Here is a 22,356-nt window from a genome sequence, read left to right as displayed (position 1 = left end):
CCCCTCCTCCCCCACCGCCACTCCAAGCCCCGCAGCGCAGCCCCGGTATTTACAATTCATCGTGTTTAAATAAGCCTGGGACACCTCATACAGTATACAGAGTTATTGCAACGGTACAGCACTCGCCTCGGTGGTCAAAAGCCTCGACGGTTGTTCAGAATCATGATTTGTGGATCCCCAAGGCAGTGTTGTTAACATGCAAAAAACATTACTAAACAGTATCATCTAACTTCTACGGTTGCCAAGTACTTGACCTTAATAAGGAAACCAATTACAAAATACTTCCTTGTAGTGCTATACAAAAGTTATAAAATTAAGATTCTATCAACCACTTTTAAATATTCCAATCTTCCAACAGTGCAGTTTTCCACATCTTTATCACCACTGAACATTTTTAAGATAAAGTTTAAAACAAAAAAGTCAGCAAATTAGATCAAAATGTTTTAATCTTTGGATCCCTTTATTCCTGTGGCCTTCATATACATATACAGACACAAATGACCAGATTTCTATTTCAGCATATCAAAAAGTTGTAACTAGTCATTCAGAATTGGCAAAGTCCATACTATGTCATTTGTGACTTCACGGTCTCAGAACCAGAGTCTTACTGTCTCCAAGCTATGGTCTATGAAAATGCAAACAACTTCAAACACTAAGAATTCCTTAAATTGCTTATGTCTACAGGTATTACAACAAAGTTAACATTTCAAGAATTGACAAATGGAGACATACTTTTGTCCCAGGCATTCCAGGAAAATCACGGACTTGTGTGCCTGGTACATTATTAGAAAAAGTTAATATTTCTCATTAAGTAAAATTAATTGCAAATTTTGACATACGAAAATTTCTTTTCTTCTTATTTGAAAATACCTCCATAATTTGGTCAAATCCTGTGATATGCCAGGAACTACAAAATCAAATTCTTGCAAGAGAAAAGTGAAGAGTGTATCCAGTTTCATGTAATGGAAGAACATTTTCAAATCTTCATTATAGTCCAAATATAAAAATCAAACATTTAAGCCTGAAAAGCTGCTAAAGAAAAAAAAACCAACTAATTCAGTGTTCTTCAGCATATCAACTTTTGCAATAACACAGTATGTTTGCTGACTTAAAAATGTTTATTCTTTAAAAAATTAGTTGCTTTTTATACAGCTATACAAAGTTTGTAATGTTTCTTTGGCAATGGGATATAATGGAATTTTACAACTATATAAAAAGTTTCCTTTGCCTAAGAAACAGTATTTACTGTGTGTACATATTGGACTGACAAAGCAAGTTTTCTACTGTCCAGCACCCTAGTTGATAAAAGTACAACTATCTCAAAAGGGATATTACAGGATTTCCAAAAAACAACCTTCAGTGGATCAAAACACTCACAGTATCGACGGCCTTCTGCATACAATTGTCCTTACAACTTGAAGCAATTATCAAATACAGTTTAGTAATAAGAAAAATCCTTTCAGTGATGAAAAAATACTTAAACTCCATCGAAGTACTGCTTTATAATTAACTATACATAAGAAATTACTTATCCTTCTGTCTCAAATATATTTAATGCTCACTGTTTTCAAAGATGGCCATTTTTCAAAAGTAACTGCATTACACCCCTTTGAAATTAAATAGTTAAATCCCAGTGCTGGTGACAAGTATACAGCAAATTAACTTCATTCTTTGCAGAGATTGAAACTAATTCTCTGGATCAAGAAGATCTAGACGTTCACCCGCTTTCAGCTTTCTTGTAGACTATGCAGCAACTTTGTTGTCTTTCTAGAGGGAACAACAGTAGAATGTGAAAATTATTTTTGCAAAACAAAAAGCACAAATTCATCTGGGCAGCAGCACTGGGAAAAGATGCACTGTGATGGCTACTTCCCATCTTCTGCAATGAGAACAGAGACCGCCCTGTGTGACCTGGTTCACGTCTGGCACACACAGAAGCAGCTCATCACTTCCACTAGCACAAGTACTCAGTCTTTACTCTAGCCCCTACTTATCTGGAAGGCTGTGAAATTCATTCAGGAATTCAAGTCTTTGATCTTCAACCCCTCACGTCAGTTCATGCTCAGCTACCAAAGATTGCTTTCAATCACAGGACTAATGGGGGCAAACTAATGAAGGAATAAAACTGAAAGACAGCCAGAAATCTTGTGTGACAAAAAAAGGCTCCTATCTTTTTTTTTTTTTTAACTAAAAATATTTAAATATTCAAAACAAACAAAAAAAAGATTTTGTGTTGCAAAACTCGAACTGCTCATGCAAGTGAACTACCAGAAAAAATTCTTCTGTCCAAAACAGAATTGTAAAAGCCTACATTTACTTGCACCAATCTGGTTAATTACATTTGTTACTGACTCTGAACAGTATGCAAGTGTTATTTCTGTTCCTTAACAAGATAATGTTCCAGCTGAATATACATGCTTAATGCCAAGAAAAATGGCTTGCACTGACATTATTAAAAGACTTTGGTTTTGTAAGCAACTAGGTTCTGCTGATTTACATAATCTGCATGATCAACAAGCTTTCACGAAGAGGAGTGTGTACATTGTTTCCAAGAAAAAGAAAGACCACCTAAAATACCACTAGCAGAGAACACATCACAACCTGGGGCTGACAACTAACCTGGTCCTTCCTCTGAATGGCTGGTAGCAAGAAGAGTTAAGACCTTCAGCAGCAAACAGAGAAATGGATGTCTTAACAGTGTTCCAAACCCAACAAATTGCATAACTATACTGTAAATGAAAACTCTGCTTTTTAGCCATCACAACTCTTGCAGAACAAATTACTATTTCTATGCTTATGTGATTATGAAAGCATGTTTGTATATCAGGTTACTTCAGTTACCAGACTTACAGGCTGTCGTGTGCAAGATGCTTAAAGGAACTTTAAGCTTCATTCATATTCAACTAAAAATAAAGTAATAGTACTTATTTTAATATTTTAAAAACACTTACTCTATGGGATGGACAGGGGGGTTTTCTTTTGAAGCTTTTATGCCTTATTTCCCACAGTTCACTTTTACTGAATGACTCACTGAAAAGTCAACCCTGCCTTAGCTTCCCCAACAGCTATTTGATATAATTACGTAAAATTATAATTTAAAAAAAAAGTGTGTAACAGGAACTTATAGAACTCAAATATTTTTTTTATCTTGCTTTGTTATACAGGATCTTAGAAGTCTATAGCTTTGTGTCAACTCATTCACAAAGATTTTTAAAAGTTTGTTGCACACTAAGTTAAATTATTCCCTCTCAATCTTTACATTTTACAACATTACTTAGAAAAACACTTTCGATTCAAATTTCCAACACTTGTATTAAATCTGCAGAACTTTTACTTCTTACCCTTCCAATTTCAGCTATAGAACAAATATTTAGTGAAGAAAGGTAGCTTTTAGTTTTGGTAGCTGTTGACAGTAGAACAATGCTATGTAACTAAAATTTCAGCATTAATGGACTTCATAATAAGATTAAATGTATTTTACCCTATATTCAAAGTCAGCAAACTCCCTGCCTCCACGACCTCCTCTGAATCCACCACGAAATCCTCTGGGGGCAGTGAAGCCCCCTCTTCCACCTCCTCGTCCTCTTCCACCTCGGAAGCCAATCCCCCCTCTGCCTCTGTACCCTCCACGGCCACGATTGGGACGCAGTGGTATTCCAAAGGTCTCAGCATTTAATCTTCTTTCCTCAGCCCAGGTGGGTCGCCGTTCTCTGCCACACAAAAGCAACAAGGATTGTTTGAAAACACATTTCAGAAGGAAGATTGCCTGGCTTAGTTAGAATCACCAGAAAGCCATTAAATGAAAAATGATACATTAATGACATTGTAAATCTCCACATTATCCCTTCTGCAAGAATCTATGTATCTGCCATAATTTATTTAACTCAACAAAAAGGGATGTGTTACAGTATCATTAATTATATATTAATAAGGTTGTAACATTCCCATACAGAAGGACACAGTCTGTATCCTCTGCACACAGCATCATATAATAAAATAAATAAAACCTGTCTGCAATTTGAAACAAGAAACAAAGTAAGAGTTTGCAGTTACAGATGTTATTTATCTAGCTGTCAGTAAAACAAAACAATCCCCCTCCTCCGCCGTAATTCAAAGTAGGTCAGCAGTCCACATCATCTTCTCTAATAAAACAGCAACAGTAAAAGATAAGCTTTAATCTTCCTGAAATGTTATCTTCCCACTCAAACAACACTACTGGCCAAGACAGTTATGTAATCTACTTAGAAACCATTACGAAAGCACAGTCATAACTGATAGAACTAAAGTGGCAATTTAGTAGCAACCCAAAACAAAAAACCCACTTTAGTAAATCTGGAAAGGAGATTCTAGAGTATGTACACTAAGTTATAGAAGCATGGTTCTAAAACAACATTTAAAAATGTCTTCCTATTAATGTATTGCACTTGCCCACAAAGAAATGTTGTGCTTAATATTCCTGCTTTATTTTTGCCCACTGCATGTGGAAATAAGCTTTACTCACTTTCAGTTCAGAGTGGATTATAATGAGCAGTGCTGACACTACATTATGACAAACATGCATTAAGCAGACTAACATGCTTCCCCTTGCAGGGCATACCTATTGTCATCACAGGAGATGTTATCAAAGAAGGATTTGGTTTTGTCATAGTAGCAGTTGGGTCCAAGTGGATCTTCCTCATCCGCATTCCCTTCGCTATTTTGGGTATCAACACCTGAGTCACCTTTGTCTTCTCCATTTACAGGCTTCTCTGGTTTCTCAAGTTTATCTTCTGGAAAACAAAAGTAAACAGAAGCCTTCCAGACCATCATCCTAAACAAAACATCATTGTTGAATTATTCCCAGCCAGACACAAACTACACTTAATGCTCAGAAATACAAAAACCCCTCCAAAATTTAATGTGGAAGTCAAATAATTTGACACTCAAATTAGAATGTTTTGCTGCTGCTGTCTGGAGATTTGATATCCTCTATATTCTCTGTGAGTTTAATTAACAAAAAACCCTGTGGTAGAATGGATTCAATAGCCATCTATTTATAACCTCCTAGCTACCCTCCTTTTCAGACTTAAAAGCCTCACTCAGCCATTCCACGTTTTTGCTCACCCCTCTTGCCCTTGTCCTTTGTCTTCAGACTTTGCTGCCATCTCCTTTGAGAGGCACAGCCAGCATGAAAGATACTATGCCATGAACTGACTTTATGATATATTTCTTTCCTAATAATGCCTGAAGTTCAACTTACTGTTTTGATCGATACTGAAAGAGAAGCTGATGGTTCAACACAACTAGCTCATTCCCAAATGCTTACAGCTTAAATCTCATGATGCTGTGCATAAACTTCAGATAACCAGCTCAACCTTTCCACAACACACACAAAAATTACCACTCTGCCTCTCAAAATATTCTTATAGCTCTTTATGGTTAACTTTCCCTTTCCTCTTCATTATTCCGAAAAAAATTAGTATCGACAGCAAACTGTCAACTCATTTTTAAATGATCCAGAAAGAGGCAAGCACCAGAGAACAAATCCTATAGGACCTGACTGGTGTTTTTTCTCTACACTGAAATCTGACCATTTATTCATACCTTTTGTTCCTCAGCTTTTAGACATTCACTTACTGAAACAGGGAACTCCCTATTTTAACCTGTAACAATTTTGTCCAAAAACAGTAGCAGCAGTGTAACCAACAGGTGGCTGGTCACAAGAGAATTAGATAATTAAAATAGAAGCCTGCTAAAAAGCAAAACAAAAGTGCTGACAGTACAAATTTGAACTACTCCTGTGTTTCTTTGGAAAAAGGTAAAAGCAAAGAAATGCTAGAAACTTTTAAATTGAAACTCTCGTGTATCCTCCCAGATCAGACCTTTCTGATCCCAAGCTCATGTTTTTCAACTGCTTTCGGTGTGTTAATAACTGAACACATAAAATACATGCTTTCTTTTATTGCATCTTTTCCAGAACTCAAGAGTAAACCCACACTACTGGAACTTCCACTCAAATAATCTGCATTTTTAACCAACAGACTTGTTAGAACATGGTGTTTGCTGGTTAAAATTCCTTTAAAACTCAAATACTGCTCCAAGTATTTAATTAAATAATGATCCCAGTTTACTTGTTCATTGATCCTAATTTTTGTTGAATGACTACAAAAAAGACTTAGTAGGATATGTCTTTTAAAAGTTGTTCTCAAAGGGGAGAATAAAACAGCAAGACACAGTTTTTCCATGGTCAAATCTACAGCAAAAATTGGTTTACCTTTTAGTTTAAGTTTATTATGAAATTCCCTATCAATTTCCTCCTTGTTGAATTGTGCATTTGCACTTTCAAAGTCAAAGTCCTTCTCAAACTTCATTGGACCATCCCTCCTAATACCAAATCTTCCTCGGCCCCCTCTGTGACCTCCACGGCCTCTTCGTGCTGAAGGTCCACCTGGAACTGAAAAGAGGGAAATACTGTTTGGTTTTGTTTGGTGGACTGGTTTTTCTTTGAGAGTAGTGGGGGTGGTTGTTTTTTTTTTAGGTGGGGATTTTTGTTTTGTTTTTTAACTCGTGGGGTAACAGGTTAGGACTTCATGCATTCTCCTCCTGCACGTCTGTTGTTTAAGTCCTGTCGGAACAGTTTTTAATTTGTAAATTCACTTACAGTAATTACGGCAGCGACACAGAAAGCATAGTAGTACTAAACCTGGGTATTAAAAGGCTTTCTAGAAGACATTAAAAGCTTCCAGAAAAACAGTTAAAATGTTAGGGGCTTTTCACTCAAGTATTTTCGTAGGAAGATAACAGGTTGCATTTCATGCTATTGTGTTTATAAATCCATGAGCACTGGTTGGTTTTGCATTTTTATTATAATTGCTTAACACTTGCTTATAGTGCTTAACAGTTGCTTATAATGAGCAACTAGAAGAGATTTTTCTCTTTTAAGTCGACTTTTTGTGCTTGTGTTATTCTGACCCAATGAAAAGTTATTGTTACCCACTAGAAACAATTATGTGAAAGCATTTTAAACACATAAATCCTTTATTACCATAATCTGAACTGCAAGATTTCTGGATGTTAGAAACAAAGTCCTAGCACTTTGCAAACTACATACAATGCTGTATTTTAGCAGACTTTTAAAAAACTTAATCAAGTCTGAAAACAATGATAGCTATTTCTCAAAACAAGATTTACCAATTTGTCGTTTGTTTTCATTTCTGAGTTCATTTTCTGATCTTGAAACCTTGTGTGCTTCAGCTAAAGTTGGAAATAAAAAAATTATTTGTTTATCCAATTAGGTATTTTTGATCATACTTTTGTATATAGTTATATAGTTCAAATTTCAAAAACATCCAAATCTATAGAAGTAAACCACAAGTTTAACTCAAAAGAAAAAAAAATTAGAATATATGCTTGACTTTAAAAAGGAATATATATAATCCAGGTCTCTGCTGTCCAGTCTACCAGTAATGGACAAGAAGAAAATTCCTACATATTACCCTTAGAAAGAGCACTTCGTATGTGTAGGGAAGAAAATAAGCTATATGAAAATTATCCAATGCTACCTCGCCTGTGATCTTGATTCTCTAACGATTTTTGGCTAGCAGACACCAAAGGTCTGGCTGGTACAGGACTCCTCCTCCCAACTGGTGCTGGAGTAGACAAGTGGGCTGAAGCTGTTTGTACTGCTTGTTCCATGGTGGGGCTCCTTCTCAAATGATCCATCTGAGGACTTGAACGACCTGGGAAAAAGACAAAACAAAATGAAAACACAAAGAGTTATTTCTCATCTACAAATCTGAATTACTGGTCTCAACCAATCTAGACTGACAGGTTTATCTGCCTTACCAGTTAAGACAGCTGTGTCCAAAGAAGAAATAAATATTTCTGCACCCTCAGATCCACTAATCCAGAATGAAGGATATTTAGCAATTCCCCTTCCCCCAGTCTAAAAGAAAAAAATGGGTAGGACAATTAATCCCTACCAACTCATCCACAATGTGCATTTAGCTGTGGAATTAAATTTTTTTTGACTGATTGGAGGTAAAAACATTCTTTCTGCCTCCCTGGAAAGCCAAGTGAAAAGTGACTGCTCCCAAAGGCAAGGATACAGTTATGATACAGAAACTTCATTTCATCTAGTGCACTCTGTTGTATGATCACCCCAAAATAAATTAACAGTTATGGCTAGTGCCAGGCATAATGCAAATGAAGGAGCTATGAAAGCTTCACCACAATTCATACATTTCAATTTGCAGCATGAGTGACTGGAGCCAGATGCATGTTTAGAACGGAGACATTTGATCTAACCAGACAAGTTTATGACACCATATAGGTAAATCTACTAAGAAATTAAGAGTAAGACCCACATCCCAGTAAGTACAATAATAGAATAACATTGTATCCCATAAAAAAAGCTAAACAGAAGAAGAAAAACCCCGAAGAAACCACAAAAAAAATCCCCAAACCAGCCACACCACACTTAAAATCTACAAAGATGACAAATATTTTTAAAAGCAAACACACAGAGAAACAACTTCTTGGTACCCCACAGGAAATTTTGTGGTAGAATGTATGTTCATCTGGAGCATGTGTCATACAGGTTTTAATTTCAGCTACAGAAAACCAAGCTAATCTTTCAACAGACAAACAAGTAAATGCTCACCATACTTTCTCCCCCAATTCAATTAATGCTACAAAGAACATATTTTTGGTAATCCACTTAACTAATCCTAGAAAGCAGTCTTAATTGGTATACAAATCTCAGCTAGAATTTAGGAAAAAACCTGTTTGGTTTAAGTGGTTTGACTTTTAACATGTTTGCATACACTTAAAAAAAAGCACTAGGAATGTATCTTAGCACACACTTTTACTTCCAGCAATGAAGAGTGAAAGAATAGGAAATGATGTCTTTTGGATTTTGAGGAGCAATCTTAACACATCTGCATGAAAAGCGAGGTGAAGGTGCTCAACATTTAGTTTCTTTTTTCTCTTCCACTCAAAAAGCATCAAGAACTTCCTTTTTGCTTCTACTTTCTTTTTCCAGTATTACACAAAGTACCCATACAGTTTCTATTACTATTATTAAACTGACTTAACAGTCATGTCGTCATCTATTGTCAATCAGGTCTGCTGTTAATATTATTTATGTAAATATTCATTAACAAAAAAATAACATTAGGAATAAATATTTTTAAGTTGTAGGCTGAGGAACTTCACAGTTCAATCAGCATGAAATATCTTGAGTTTTGTGATGCTATCAATAAAACTAGATATTTGTTTTCCATATGTATCTCTTTGCTAAGATTATTCAACTGAAATAAATCCCACTCCTCAATATAGATGGCTTTAAGTATAACAACAAATGTGTTGGTACCAGTTACCTATGCAGCATGCCAAGATTTAAGAAAACACATTTAAAGAATAAGCACAAAGCCTCTCAGTGCTTTCTGGTTTTAATACCAAGTGTTTTCATGACCAAATTCAGCTGTTTGGTTAGCATTTCTGGCAACCACCTGTATTACAGGGACATGATTGCTCAAAAAAACCAAAACCAAACAAACAAAAAAAAACAAACTCAAAGAGTTATTCAGAAAGATTTACCTTGAGACATCTGTGTTTTTAGTGATCTTGCATCTGTTGTAAATGCAGAACCAACTGCAGTGCTTTGGGACATGCTAGCACTGGCTGAAGACTCTGTTCCAAAAGATGTTAAAGAACCTCCTGCTTTGAAAGAAATAATATAGTTGTAAAAGCTGGCTTAGACTTTTTTCTGTGTGTTTTTTTTTAATTGGCACTAAATGATTAGTAAAGCCATATTAGGCAGTTATTCTAGAATGCAAATAAGTCTGCCCTTCCCATACGCTCTAAGTTTAATGTAATGTATGTACTTGTAGCAATATAGTGAGATTGTATTATCCTGATGCTTTTTATCTAAAAAAAAAAACCAAACCCAAATCAGCATTGCTAACTTCAGTATCACAAGTATTAACATAGCATAGTCATGACAGCATCTTACTGACTAATAAACCAAAGTTACTGGTATATATTTCCACTGAGTATCTTTATATCTTTTAAACAAAAATATGACTGTCACATCTTATTAACTGATATCAAGTTATGATCAATTCTACAGCCTTCCTCTCACATGGCTAACATTTTCAGTATCAGGAGTAACACTGTCACCGTAACAGTTACAACAGTGTAAGTTCCTACACAAAAAAAATAAAAGATGAAATAAACTTCAAGGGAGGAATCAAAGTTGGTTGGCAAGTCTCAGAGAGCATCTGCAGTGTAAAGGAGCAACTAACCCATGCAGCTCACAAATACTTCCAGCATGTACTTCATGCCAAGCTAACATCTCATGAGTAGCTGGAAGACTGTGCTGGCACACGGACTGCTGAATAATCCAAAGCCTTGGTTAGGGCACACACCACCCGGTCAACCTGGCATACTGGATGTGTACAGCACAGCTACTGAGGTTTTGTGGAGGAGCTGCTTCTACTGCTTATGAAATATAATGAATACATGATGAATGTATATGAATAGATATGAAATAGAATGAATTCATTAACAGAGGAACCTTTCCTCACTTGTCACTCTGAGATAGGGTGTTTAGTTCTCAATCATAACAGCTTTGACGTGAGCTGCAAAGACACTGAAAAACACTCCACTTTTGAGCTAAACTATGTCACTGATCTGTCTATGCACACTCATGCAACTTCACTTATAGGAAAACACCAAATAATAAAAACGAACATACCAACTCCAACAGCACCAAACTGCTGCCCCACCAGTGGGCTTGGACTAAACTGACTGTATGCAGGCATTCTGCCAAAAGGACCATAGGACCCCACAGACTGGAATGAAGATGTAGTCGAAGATCCTAGTGAAGACTAAAGACAAAATATGCTTGCAGAAATTCATGTTTACAGAAAAAGTAGGAAATAATTCTGCAAGGCAAGAAATGCAGAAACTCTAAAGCTATTTGTTAAATTTGCCCTAACATCATCACTATGGCTAGTATGTATACAAGACATTAACATTCATAAAGTTGCTTCTTTGATTTTCAAGAATTTAACCACTTTAACACAGAAGCAAAGGCAGGACAAAAATAATCAAATAACATACATTACTCTGCATGAAAACTCAAAACAGACAACAGTTAGCAGAAAACATTTTCACAAATATGTATGCAGTTTACAAAACACTTTTACCCTTCCAATATCACAAACTTATGAAAACAGTAACATAAAATTCTGCAATCTTTCCCTTAGAACCTTAGATACTGGACTTTGTCAAACACGTGTATAATCTTATGTTGGCAAACTTGGAAAATGTTGTATCTTTCCCCCTGAAGTTTCAAAAAACACATGAACAATGAAAGACCCAAACATAATAGAGGAGGGTGGGGTTTGCAGTAATGCAGTTTCACAGCTCTCAACTACCACTGACAGAAGGAGTTTGCACCAAATTTAGTAGAAGACCTTAGAGGATTGTAAGGGTACTTTGTAAGGAACTATCAAGAATTTTATCTTACAGAGTAGTTAAACATTAGTAATGTAAGCACTTAGATGGAATTATCAAGTTCCACTTCAACCAGGAACTTCCATCTTGCTCTCAGGGATGATTTTAAGACACTCCACAAGTACAATCAACAAGCTGACAAATTTCACAGATTAAAAATAACTATCTGTCAGCCTATTTACTATGAAATAACAGATTAATTAACCCTGAAGTCTTCCCAGTTGTAAGTAGCTTTCCTTTCAGCAACCAAGTATTCCCTTTTCAAATAACTGCCTTTTAGTATGAAGCCTTTTTAAAGAAAAACATAGCTAGATGAAACACTTGTAAAATCATAGTCAGCAAAAAAATGTTGAAAATTAAAATCCAAAACCCATTAAGGCTTTGGAGATGTTTCAGCATCTAATCCATTTAATTTATAACAAGCCTGATCTTTCCAAGAAGTCTTGCATATGTGTCCTCTTAAACCAAGTACCTTTCTGAAAAGGCATCAAGGACTACCAAGAGTCATTAGTTGGTTTTGAAAAACTGGCAGCTTTGGTATGCAGTGCATTGTGCTGGAGTTAAGATTTCAGCCTTGACTGTCACAGTTAAAGATATGATTCAGAAGAAAATCTTTCCAGAGTTCTTTACATTGGGTTGTGAACTTTACAGCAACAAACATTTTAATTTTTAAGCACTCAGCTAGAGAGCACTTAAAGCTACCGGGTTATGCCTTCACCAGTAAACATCTAGAAATATGTTTTGACTTACCTGAACAATAGCAGGGTCCTGTGGCAAAGAACACTGCGGCTTTGGTGGCTCGCACACAGTTAGGTCTTTAATGTCACTGCCACGGAATATAATATACTCAAAGACTTCATCACGAGGTGGTATAGGTCTATCAGTTGGTCTATCTTCTGTACCAAAGGAGCGAACTGCAAGATTGGGAAGGGAGAAAAAAATAAAAACATCCCACATTCCACAAAAAGTTTTAAAATATACTGCAGACACCAATAGTTTTAAGTAGAAAGAATAACGTTTTGTTGAGCAAAAAACCCTTATTAAACAGGCAGCATATTCTTTGCCATTATCAACTTCTCAGGCATCAGTAATCTGATTTTACAAATTTCAGCTAAAATCAATCAGAAAGACAACTATTTCTTACTGAGACATCATTTATGCTATCACTCACACGTTGAATATTTTGACTGTTTTGTGAAGATAAGGGGAAGCAACAAAACAGTTTTTTGCTAAATTAACACTTTCTGGACATTACAGCAACTGGAACAAAAACCAAGGCTGGAAAGTCAGCCCTTTGCATCAAGAACTACATGAGTTTACATACCTCATATTCTGCACTTGCAAATCAGGAAAAAAGTGCTAATACTACTAGAAACTAGAATACTAAAAATTACCAAAAGTGAAGTACTTCAAGAGATTCAGGGTCTGAATCAAAATTTAAATGAAAATTGGGAATTCTGTGGTACATATATTCAATTTTCACTGAGCAAATTGCATTCTTGCTGGTATAGGGTTCATATGATGATCTCCTTCAAATTAAGTAAGCTCACCAGGGCAAAACTATTTTCCTAAGTAGGCCTGCGTATTGTGCAACATACCAAGACATTACATTTATTTGTATGTACTTAGCTGAATTCCAGCAGTTTTCATATTGCACAGTGATGAAGCTTATCGTGCTTTTCCCTCTGCACAACACATAATCATTACCACTGTATATGGATAGCATCACTTCACTTTCACTACCCTCTTAGAGATTTTTCCTCACTTTAAGACTGTCAACCCTAGGTGAATATAAAATGAAACAAACAAAAATCTGAACAGGTAAGACTCCAAGAGCTAGAGTTCTGTAAGCAAAAACTAAACAATTGAAACTGGAGTAGAAAAAAAAATAATGACAATCACATTCTACTGAACATCAACTTGAAGCAGCTTTAACAATCCCTCACAACTGTCTTTGCTTTAGCCTTTCAAGAGGTTTTTTTCTGCTTTGTAAGATACTACAGATGATGCAGAGAAAACACACATCTTTTGCTTTAAGTTACCAGAGTAAGTTTTCCCTCCATTTTCAGATGCTTCAACAATTTTAAGACATTAGGCACTTATTTACAGCCATAAAACCGTTAGTCAAGAACAGCAGTTTCCTGTAGAGCTGTGTGAAGTGACAGCGAGTCATTTCTCAGGCTGCACCAGTCACACTCCATCACTGTTGCTTCTTCCAATACTGCATAAACAGAGCTTATCAGTCAAGTATTACACATCTTTTTGAGAAGCATATCAGTGGTAAAGAGATCAACTCCACACCACAATGAAAAATAATATTAAGTTGTTACAATCATTTTACTCATACTTCTATCATCTACTGAGCTGAATTTAAGCAACTTTTCTATTTCTGTGCATCTGAAAGTCTGCTCTGAACGGTACTATAAAATGTAAGCACCGTAAAAAGGCATATACTGTTAAATGAATTTCAATCTTTGTTATAAGATAAATCTATCTTCTCTTCTTCCTCTACAGAAAAAGATACCTGAAGCGTTTGCAGAAATTGACACAAATACACAACAGCTTAACAACATTATCAATTGGTCATGTGCATTACTGTCGTTCATTCTGTTGATTTTTATTCATCAGGTTTTTCTATTTCATTGTCTTGACCAAGGATCCACCTTCACTTTCTGGCTATCCTATACTCTATTTATTAGATAACTAATAAATTAACTTGACTCTTCATTCCATCATTTGACCTGTTGTCTTTGTCAGTAAAACTAAAATTGATTTTGTATTGTTTCTCTATCCCACAAAGAAATGGTTGCTGTAGTAGCCATTTTGTCTACAAAGGTGCACAAAAATGGCCGGAGTGTGATCAGTAAGTTACTGAAGTATTTTACTTTCTAGCTAAAGTGAAGGTACTCAGCAGTAGCAACATCACAAAAGGGTAGTAAACTAGAGGATTACACCTCACCATTACATGGAAATAAATATCTGATCAACTATGGAAGAAATCTGCTTTGAAGGTACGTCTCTTCAGTCAGAGCTACGCTGCATGGGTAAGTATTTTACTATTAATACCAACATCACATGACACATACAGGAACAGTTTTAACACCTGGCAATTGCCTTTCTCCATTCTAAAACAGCCAAAAAAAAAGTGAACAACCTGGCTTTCATCTAATGAAATCCTGAAAGAGGTAAAGCATTTCTACTCTATGTAAAAAAAAAAATGTCTTTCTCCCTATCATAAAATTATTAAAACATCAAAAAGAGCTATTTTCAATAGCAAAGACTAGAATTCACCTTCAAGAGATTCAGCTGTCAATGCAACTAGATCAAGCCACTGATAAGGCCATCAATAGTTTTGCAATAAAACACATCAGCAGTTGCTACTAAGAGTCTGGGGTTTTTTTTCCTCTACCTCTCCTCTGCCCCAAAGCAAATTGGTTTTAGTGCAACTTTCTGCAAAATAGAGACAATTTTGTCCAATGAAGATTAGCCCTGCTGGAGAGGGATAAGCAAACTCCTATGATTTGGGTTTCAACCTTCCCCTCTCACCCCAAAGCAACAGAAATAACCATCTCCAAGTCTCATTTCCTTCTAAAGAAAGGAACCAGAACTGCATGTGCAGTGATTGAGAGGTAGGCCTGTGGAAAGCTCATGAAGTTCAACAAGGCCAAGGGCAAGGTCCTGCACAGTGGTTGAGGCAATCCCACGAACAAATACAGGCAGGGCACGGAGTGGATGGAGAGCAGCCCTGCAGGGAAGGACTTGGGGGTAGTAGCGGATGGAAAACTGACTGCGAGCCAGCAACATGCACTCGCAACCCAGAAAACCAACCATGTCCTGGGCTGCATCAAGAGAAGTGTCGCCAGCAGGTCAAGGGAGGGGATTCTCCCTCTCTGCTCCGCTCTCATGAGATTCCCCCCTGTAGTGCTGTGTCCAGCTCTGGGGCCCCCAACGTAAGACAGACATGGATCCACTTGAGTGGGTCCAGAGGACGGACACAAAGATGATCAGGGGGCTGAAGCACCGCCCTTGTGAGGCCAGACTGAGAGAGTTGGGGGTGTTCAGCCTGGAGAAGAGAAGGCTCCAGGGAGACGTTATAGTGGCCTCCCAGTGCTTAAAGGGGGCTACAGAAAAGGTGCGGAGGGACTCTTTATCAGGGAGTGTAGGGATAGGATGAGGGGTGATGGTTTTAAACTGAAAGAAGGTAGATTTAGACTGGATATAAGGAAGAAATTCTTTCCTGTGAGGGTAGTGAGTCACTGGTACAGGGTGCCCAGAGGAGCTGTGGCTGCCCCCTCCCTGGAAGTGTTCAAGGCCAGGTTGGACAGGGCTTGGGGCAACCTGGGCTGGGGGAAGGTGTTTCTGCCCATGGCAGAGGGTTGGAACTAGGTAATCTTTTAAAGGTCTCTTCCAACTCAAACCATTCTATTTAAGAAAGCAGTTTAGGCTAAGGGATACTTAATGTTCTTGCAGTGTCTATCGCAACTAGGTCTGCTGATAGTAGTATAACATAAAGAGTTGAATGTTACTTCTAATATTTTTCAAAGGGAGAGTTATCTTCACAGTTTCTTCTTTCCTAGCTTGGATTAGGATTTAACATAATTTGAGCTCATTAAAGCAAGAAGTCTAATATTACATGTGGCCAATGCAATACAATTTTAGAAAGAAATAGCTTTTATAATAGTTTTGCATAATCAGAAATACTAAGTTTCCAGAGTATCAAAAACACAAGCTGTTTGTGGCAGCAGCAGTCTTAGAGCTCTGTCCAGCTCTGTCTCTTGGGGTATTTCCTCAGACTACATCCTTCCTCCCAGACAAGGTGCAGTGGTTCACATGTAACAAAATACTGAAGAGTGAGAGGAAATGAAAATAAGAACATGAAAGATAATATAATCTCATAACACTTACCAGGACTATGGTAAATCCACTTAATCTTACCTGGACAATTTAAGTTAGTTAGTTTGTTTTGTGGTCAGTTGGTTGTTTCATTGTTTTTGTTTGTTTTGTTGTTTTTAAATGAGCTAAACTTGTTTAGGGACTTGAAAACAAAAAGGCAACCATCACATGCTAAAAGCAAATTTTTTTGTCAGTGTAAATACACACAATCAAGTAGCTAGCCAGAAAAAAAATAACACTGTTGAGCCTAACAGGATTCATATATGTGACTTTATGTGCAAGTAGTTCCACCAATTTCGTACTGAAGTGCTGTGAGCAAATTTTTGTATAGATTTTGACCGACTTCAATGTTACTACTATATTTTAATGTGTATTACTATACTGTACTATTAGAGCATCCAAAGAAAACATTGCAACTTTCCCTATCAGTTAACGGAAATGATTACCTGTTGATTAACACAAAAAAACACTGTGTTAATCAGAAGCCAAGATATATATATTCTACTATCAATAGAGGACTTTGTTCCCATAGAATACAAATTATTGCAAGGAGGTAATTCAGTCTCTCTACTCAGCACTGACACAATCTTAGTCTCACTTTATAGGTAGCATATATACACAGAAACCAGTCTTTCCCCACTCTTAAGGCACTCATGAATAGTGTGACAACTGAAATGCGACCACCTCTACCAGAACAAGTCATTTCAATTGCCACCTTTCTTCAAAACATCACAACCCTTTGCCTGTAACATGCTTAGATGCCTGCACACATTACAGGGAAGTATTCATGTGAAGGAGCCAGCTTGTGGTAGGCTCCTACCTTCAGAACAATTAATTCAGTCTGCATTCCCTTACTCTAGGGGTGGTGAGTTAACAAGGAGCTAGATATCAGGGAAGTAGCCAGGAGTGGAGTTTGACGAGAGGAATTTTTCTGCTGTGACACACTATGTGCAGAGTTGGTTTGGCACACATACCCTAAACCTCAAGACATGGAGGGAGCATAACACTTAACTGACTAAAAAACACAGCATCATAAGAACTTGATAAAAATTTAACCCTTCCCTTTCCCACTCTCACCCCCGAACTGTAAGAAATGCTCAAGTCTTCACAAGAACTTTATTTTCTTCTGCCTATGTTTCCAAGTCTTCCACCCAATCAATACTGTGTAAAAGTCTAAAAGAAAGGGAGATTTTCTGTCTCGTGTCATTAGACTATGGCAAACACTATCAAAGATGGTTGAAAATGCCAGTAAATGCCAGAAGTTTAACTACTTAAATTACTGAAAGCTACTTCATTGTTATCTATTAATTATAATGGTTCCAAATGCAACTCTCAACCGTCCAACAGCTGATAAGCAACACTTGATGCATTATGACAGAGAGCATATTTTTTTTATTTCTTATACTCACATACCTAAGGATTCCCTACTGTTGGCAGGGAACAAAACCTTTTCTGACTCGCTATGGTTGTTCTTAAAACAGCTTACCTTGATTAAAAAAATCTCTCTCTCTAAATCAGTGCCTTGAAATGGAAGGACATTATGTATTACTAGCATGAAAGATCACATCTAGTTTTTAATGCTACAACATGTAAAATCAAGAACCATCTGTCATGAATGTAACTGCCCCAGGTAGGGCAGCAATCACTTTACAGCAAGAAAATTTTACTCTTAACTGTGGCTTGTAAACATTCTATTCTTAAATTGGCTGGACTTAATGATGTTTAAAAAAAAAAAAGTATGAATTAGAAGTATGAACTAGAAGTACATTCCAAGTTTATTCTCTAGCTTCAAGTTAAATTAGTGTGGGTGGTTTCTGGCTCCAAACACTAGCTCTGAAAAGCAGGCAATCCAAAGCAAATACATGCACCAATAATGTACAAAAAACCCTCAAATACTTGTATAGCTTGCTTAATATTTGGAATCTGACATGGATGGGAGTTTTCCCTGATATTTAAATTACAATACACTTTAACACTTTGTGAAAGAATGCGTTGCTTTCCCTTATCAGACTCCAGCTTAGAATAAAAACACTATGCTCAATATTTAAACAGCTGCTGTCTTCCTCTAACTCCCGAGACAGACGCCACAACTTTTGCTAATGAAAGCATCATAGTTTTGTAAATAAAATGCTGATTAGAGAACTATAGGAGATTGCCCCTCGGTAACTGAGGACTACAATCAATACCCTGTTAGCAAACCAAAGAAATCTTATTTCTGTCTAAAACCTCAGATGATTTAAGATAAATGAAGGCATTTCACATGCACAACTTCAGGAGATTAATCTCAGACTTCAGTTTAGCCCACAGAAGTCCTACTGTTAGGCAAAGCTGTAGTTATTCAAGAACAGATTCTACCTCTATTTTTGCACTTTGTATCACAATGTCAGTGATTTCAGTTAGGAAAATAATAATGTTAAGCCACCCTGCACTCAACCCAGGTAACAGTCACATGACACCAGCTACACAGCAGAGCAACTGAAAGCATCAAGTCATCTTTCTGGGAGAAAATTTGACATTTGTGGTAAAGATCCACAGTAAACAGTTCTGGTTTGTCATCTGGACTCATCATAGGAGGAAGAGATAACTATTACCTGATCGACATATTTACAGATACAGACAGTTCAGAAGGAAGATCTGCTTCTTTCACATACAGACCTGACCATAATTAACCATGCTTGTCACCGTACATATAGCTGTCATACCATATTCACATGATCTACGCCTTCAATTGTTCAGAAACTTGAATACTCTAGAGCATTTTGTTCATGAGCACAGTGAACTGTTTTACAGTCCAATATGGTTATCAGCTTTCAGAGTAATCTCAAGATTTTTGGTTCCAGGTGGCCTAGAAATACTGGTTTATTATCTTCCAAATCATGACACTATATTACAAAACACACATTCTCAGCTCACTCAGCCAAGTCTTATTAAAGCAAATTTAATGGTTTAGATTTACATTTCTGATGAGAGCTACGGGAAGAGAGTAATTAGATTTGTAACTGTAGTTTGATCCATCTTAAATATGTACACTTTGGCAGATATGCCATAACATGACTTAACCACTCTTGAGAAGTCATGCAGAATTGGCACGGTCAGCATTAAATCTGTCTGATTTAGGGCAAGACTATTACAAGCTCATCAAGGATGGGATTCTTATAAGTGCTTTTGTACAAACGTTAACAATCATAGCATGCAATTGGAATTTCTAAACATTTATTTTTAATCACAATGCTCATGTTTTCCTCACATAAACAAATACTGGCTGTCCTTTTAAAACAAATAATGCAATGCCAGCAAGGTAACTTAACCTAAAGGCAACTTTAGAAATAAGTAAAAATCTCATAATGAAAGCTAAATGCCCATAAATGTACTATGCAAGCATGGGACCAAACCTACTATAAGGTGTTTCAAAGCATACATATAAGTATTTACAAACCAACACAATCTGTTTCTTAAATAATAATTGTCAGGAGTGGTGGTAGGGTGGAGAAGTGAGGAGGGAGGGAAGAAGAGGGCCAGAGAATGACAAGTCACACAAACAAGAATTACCACAAAGGCCAATGCGAGATGAAAGCAAAGTGCTACATGGTATCAACCCCACAGACCAACGATTATACACACCAACTATGTAAAATGCAACAGTCTGTCATTGTGCTAGGACGCTAAGCCTATCATACCAAACAGGAACTGAGGTTCGGAAAACTCTCAGTTCCAAATATTTAATTTACACAAGGAATAATTTTTTCCCTTAGCTAATAATTGGATAAACTCTCTGCTTTTATATATGCATTTAGATTATTTAGCAAGACTACAGAGTCAGGAAGTGTAAAGTAAAATGCCATTGAGTTTTGCAGAATATATTATAAATAAGTTACTAACAGTTCTGACTTCATATTTTACCTGATTACACATTCACTGCCATAGCTAATATACTTGTGTTGAGAGTGCATTATCATGTGTAAAAAAACAGTGAAGTCCTTTGGACGCCCAGTTTCAAAGATCCTCTTTTTTACTCCCCAGCCTCTGACTCTCTTCTCAGTAAACATATCTTGCTGACCTTCTCATACAAACACACACATACATTCTCTGGCCAATACGTTCTCATGCTAGTGCCTGTACTCACTTTCTACTTACACACTGACATACAGCCACCAGCCTTCTTTGTTGATAACCTAGCACTTGCATGAGCCCCTTTAGACCCGAGGTGTCTCCTACCCCAGGATACAGGAAAGTTCAGTTATCCGCAGCTCTGTATCGTCCAAGTCTGGAAATGTTGCGATGCAAAGAAATCCTCTGTCCAACTTCCTTCTCCTCCTCCCTTTTACGCCCTAACTCTGGACCACTTCCACTGCTAAGGGCTGCACACTTTCACTCTATTCAGGACTCTCTGGCGCAGCCCCTCAGTCGGTAACGTTCCTCGCTCCTTTTCGCGGCGGTCCCCCCGCGGCCGCTCGCAGCTTTCCATACTCCTCCCGGAGCCGGGGGAGCGGGGGCCTCCGCTGCGCTCTCGCGCCGCCGCTCTCTCACCCCCCTGCTCACTTCCCCCCTCCGCCGCGAAGCGCCGCGGGTCGCCGCCGCCGCTCCGTCGGGGAGGATGGCGGGAGGACGCGCCTCCAGCAGAAAGTACGCGGGATCCCACCACAGCTCCGCGCAGCCCCCTCGCAGCTGCTGCTGGGCCCTGGCAGGCTGTAGGCCTCCCGCTCGCACCCCGGGCCCCATCATCGCCACGGACAACTCCGCCGCTGTTTCAGGTTCTCGCTCGATCCCCGACGGGCCCCCAGCGGTTCCTACGCCCCCGCACGCACCGCGGTCCCGCTCCCCGCCCGCCCCCTCTCCGCGACGTTGCTGGGCCGTCAGGTCCTTACCCTTCGCCAGCGCCACCGTGGAGTTTTCGGTGTCGATGGTGTACAGGATCCCTTCATAGCGGATCTCGGCCTTGGAGATAAGGCTAATCTTACTCCCGATGTAGGGCGTCCCCCCGCTCATGGTGCTGGCTCCTCGGTAAGGGACACCCCCCTCCTCCTCCCCTGCCGAGCGCGCCTGAAACCGGGCACAAGCAACTAAACAAGCCGGACTCTGAGTTGTAGTAGGCGCTCTACTCCTCCCGCTTCGAGCCCGACCTTGCGCCGATCCCCCAGCGACAGCTCTCCCTGCGCAGACTCCCTCAGCACACCCCGCACCAAAAGCGCCCTGAAGCTCCCAACATGGCCGCCGCCTTCATCTTCTCTCAGAGCCGCCCCCCTCCGCTCCAGCCGCGAAATGGATGCCGGGAGTGGAGGTGATCTCGCGAGATGTGGGGCCTAGGGGGCGGGGTGGACGCCGCTGAGGGGTGGGGAGGGAAGGGCATTTGGGCCGACCGGGAAATTGGTTTAAAAGCCTCGAAGCCCTCAGCGCCGCAGCGCGTTTCTGCCTCGCGTGCGGGGTGCGGCTCGCGCGGCAGGTGGGGTCCGGCTGTGGCTCGTTGTGTTGTTCCTTTTTGGCCTAGGAGTGTTCCGAGGGGCTGGGGCTGTGGGGGGCCCCCGGCTTCTCGCCCAGCGCGCCGGCAGTTTGAGCTCGCAGCTTGGAAACCACACCCCTGCTGTAGCCTGTGGAAGCAGGTTTGGTGATTTAGAGCTTTTGAGGGAGACCCAAGCCGCCTATCACTGAATGCTAAATTCTTGTCATCCTTGACAAGTAACTTGGAATCTAGTTATGCTGAGAGCTGCAGAAGTTTGGATGATGGTAACTAACTTGTATTTCAGGGGGGATTCTCTTTTACTCAGTTGGCAGTGTTGAGATAGTTGCATCTTGCCAAGCAACACAACTGTTGATGACATCTTGACTAAAGTGTGGAATTAATCCTGAGAAAATACCTTCAGTACAAGTAAGCACAAGAAGAATCATGATTTTGAGGTTGCGCTTAACTCTTACACCTCATGTAAAAATCACAAATGAGGCATCCTGTTGGAGGCTTTGCCTGTT

The 22,356-nt window shown here is 38.7% G+C and overlaps 1 protein-coding gene across 4 annotated transcripts; it reads right to left on the bottom strand.

The window, feature by feature from the left end:
* Positions 1-428: 428 nt before the first annotated feature.
* LSM14A (LSM14A mRNA processing body assembly factor) lies at positions 429-21,661 on the bottom strand. Of its 4 annotated transcripts, none has more exons than XM_032987192.1 (10): positions 21,261-21,661; positions 12,253-12,416; positions 10,739-10,871; positions 9,580-9,702; positions 7,542-7,718; positions 7,171-7,233; positions 6,254-6,433; positions 4,598-4,769; positions 3,482-3,710; positions 429-1,767 (listed from the first exon to the last, which is right to left on the bottom strand). In XM_032987192.1, the coding sequence occupies exons 1-10, from the start codon at positions 21,379-21,381 to the stop codon at positions 1,744-1,746; spliced, it is 1,386 nt and encodes a 461-aa protein (XP_032843083.1). In that variant the 5' UTR covers positions 21,382-21,661; the 3' UTR covers positions 429-1,743. The 4 variants fall into 4 exon arrangements, with proteins under 4 accessions (XP_032843083.1, XP_032843084.1, XP_032843085.1 ...); XM_032987193.1 differs by having other exon boundaries at positions 9,580-9,699; XM_032987194.1 differs by lacking the exon at positions 7,171-7,233.
* Positions 21,662-22,356: the final 695 nt, after the last annotated feature.

Source organism: Tyto alba, unplaced genomic scaffold, assembly GCF_018691265.1.
Source record: "Tyto alba isolate M040663 unplaced genomic scaffold, T.alba_DEE_v4.0 Super-Scaffold_26, whole genome shotgun sequence".
NCBI lineage: Eukaryota > Metazoa > Chordata > Aves > Strigiformes > Tytonidae > Tyto > Tyto alba.
Note: the sequence above shows the minus strand (reverse complement) of the source record. Positions and strands in the feature narration are given on the sequence as shown.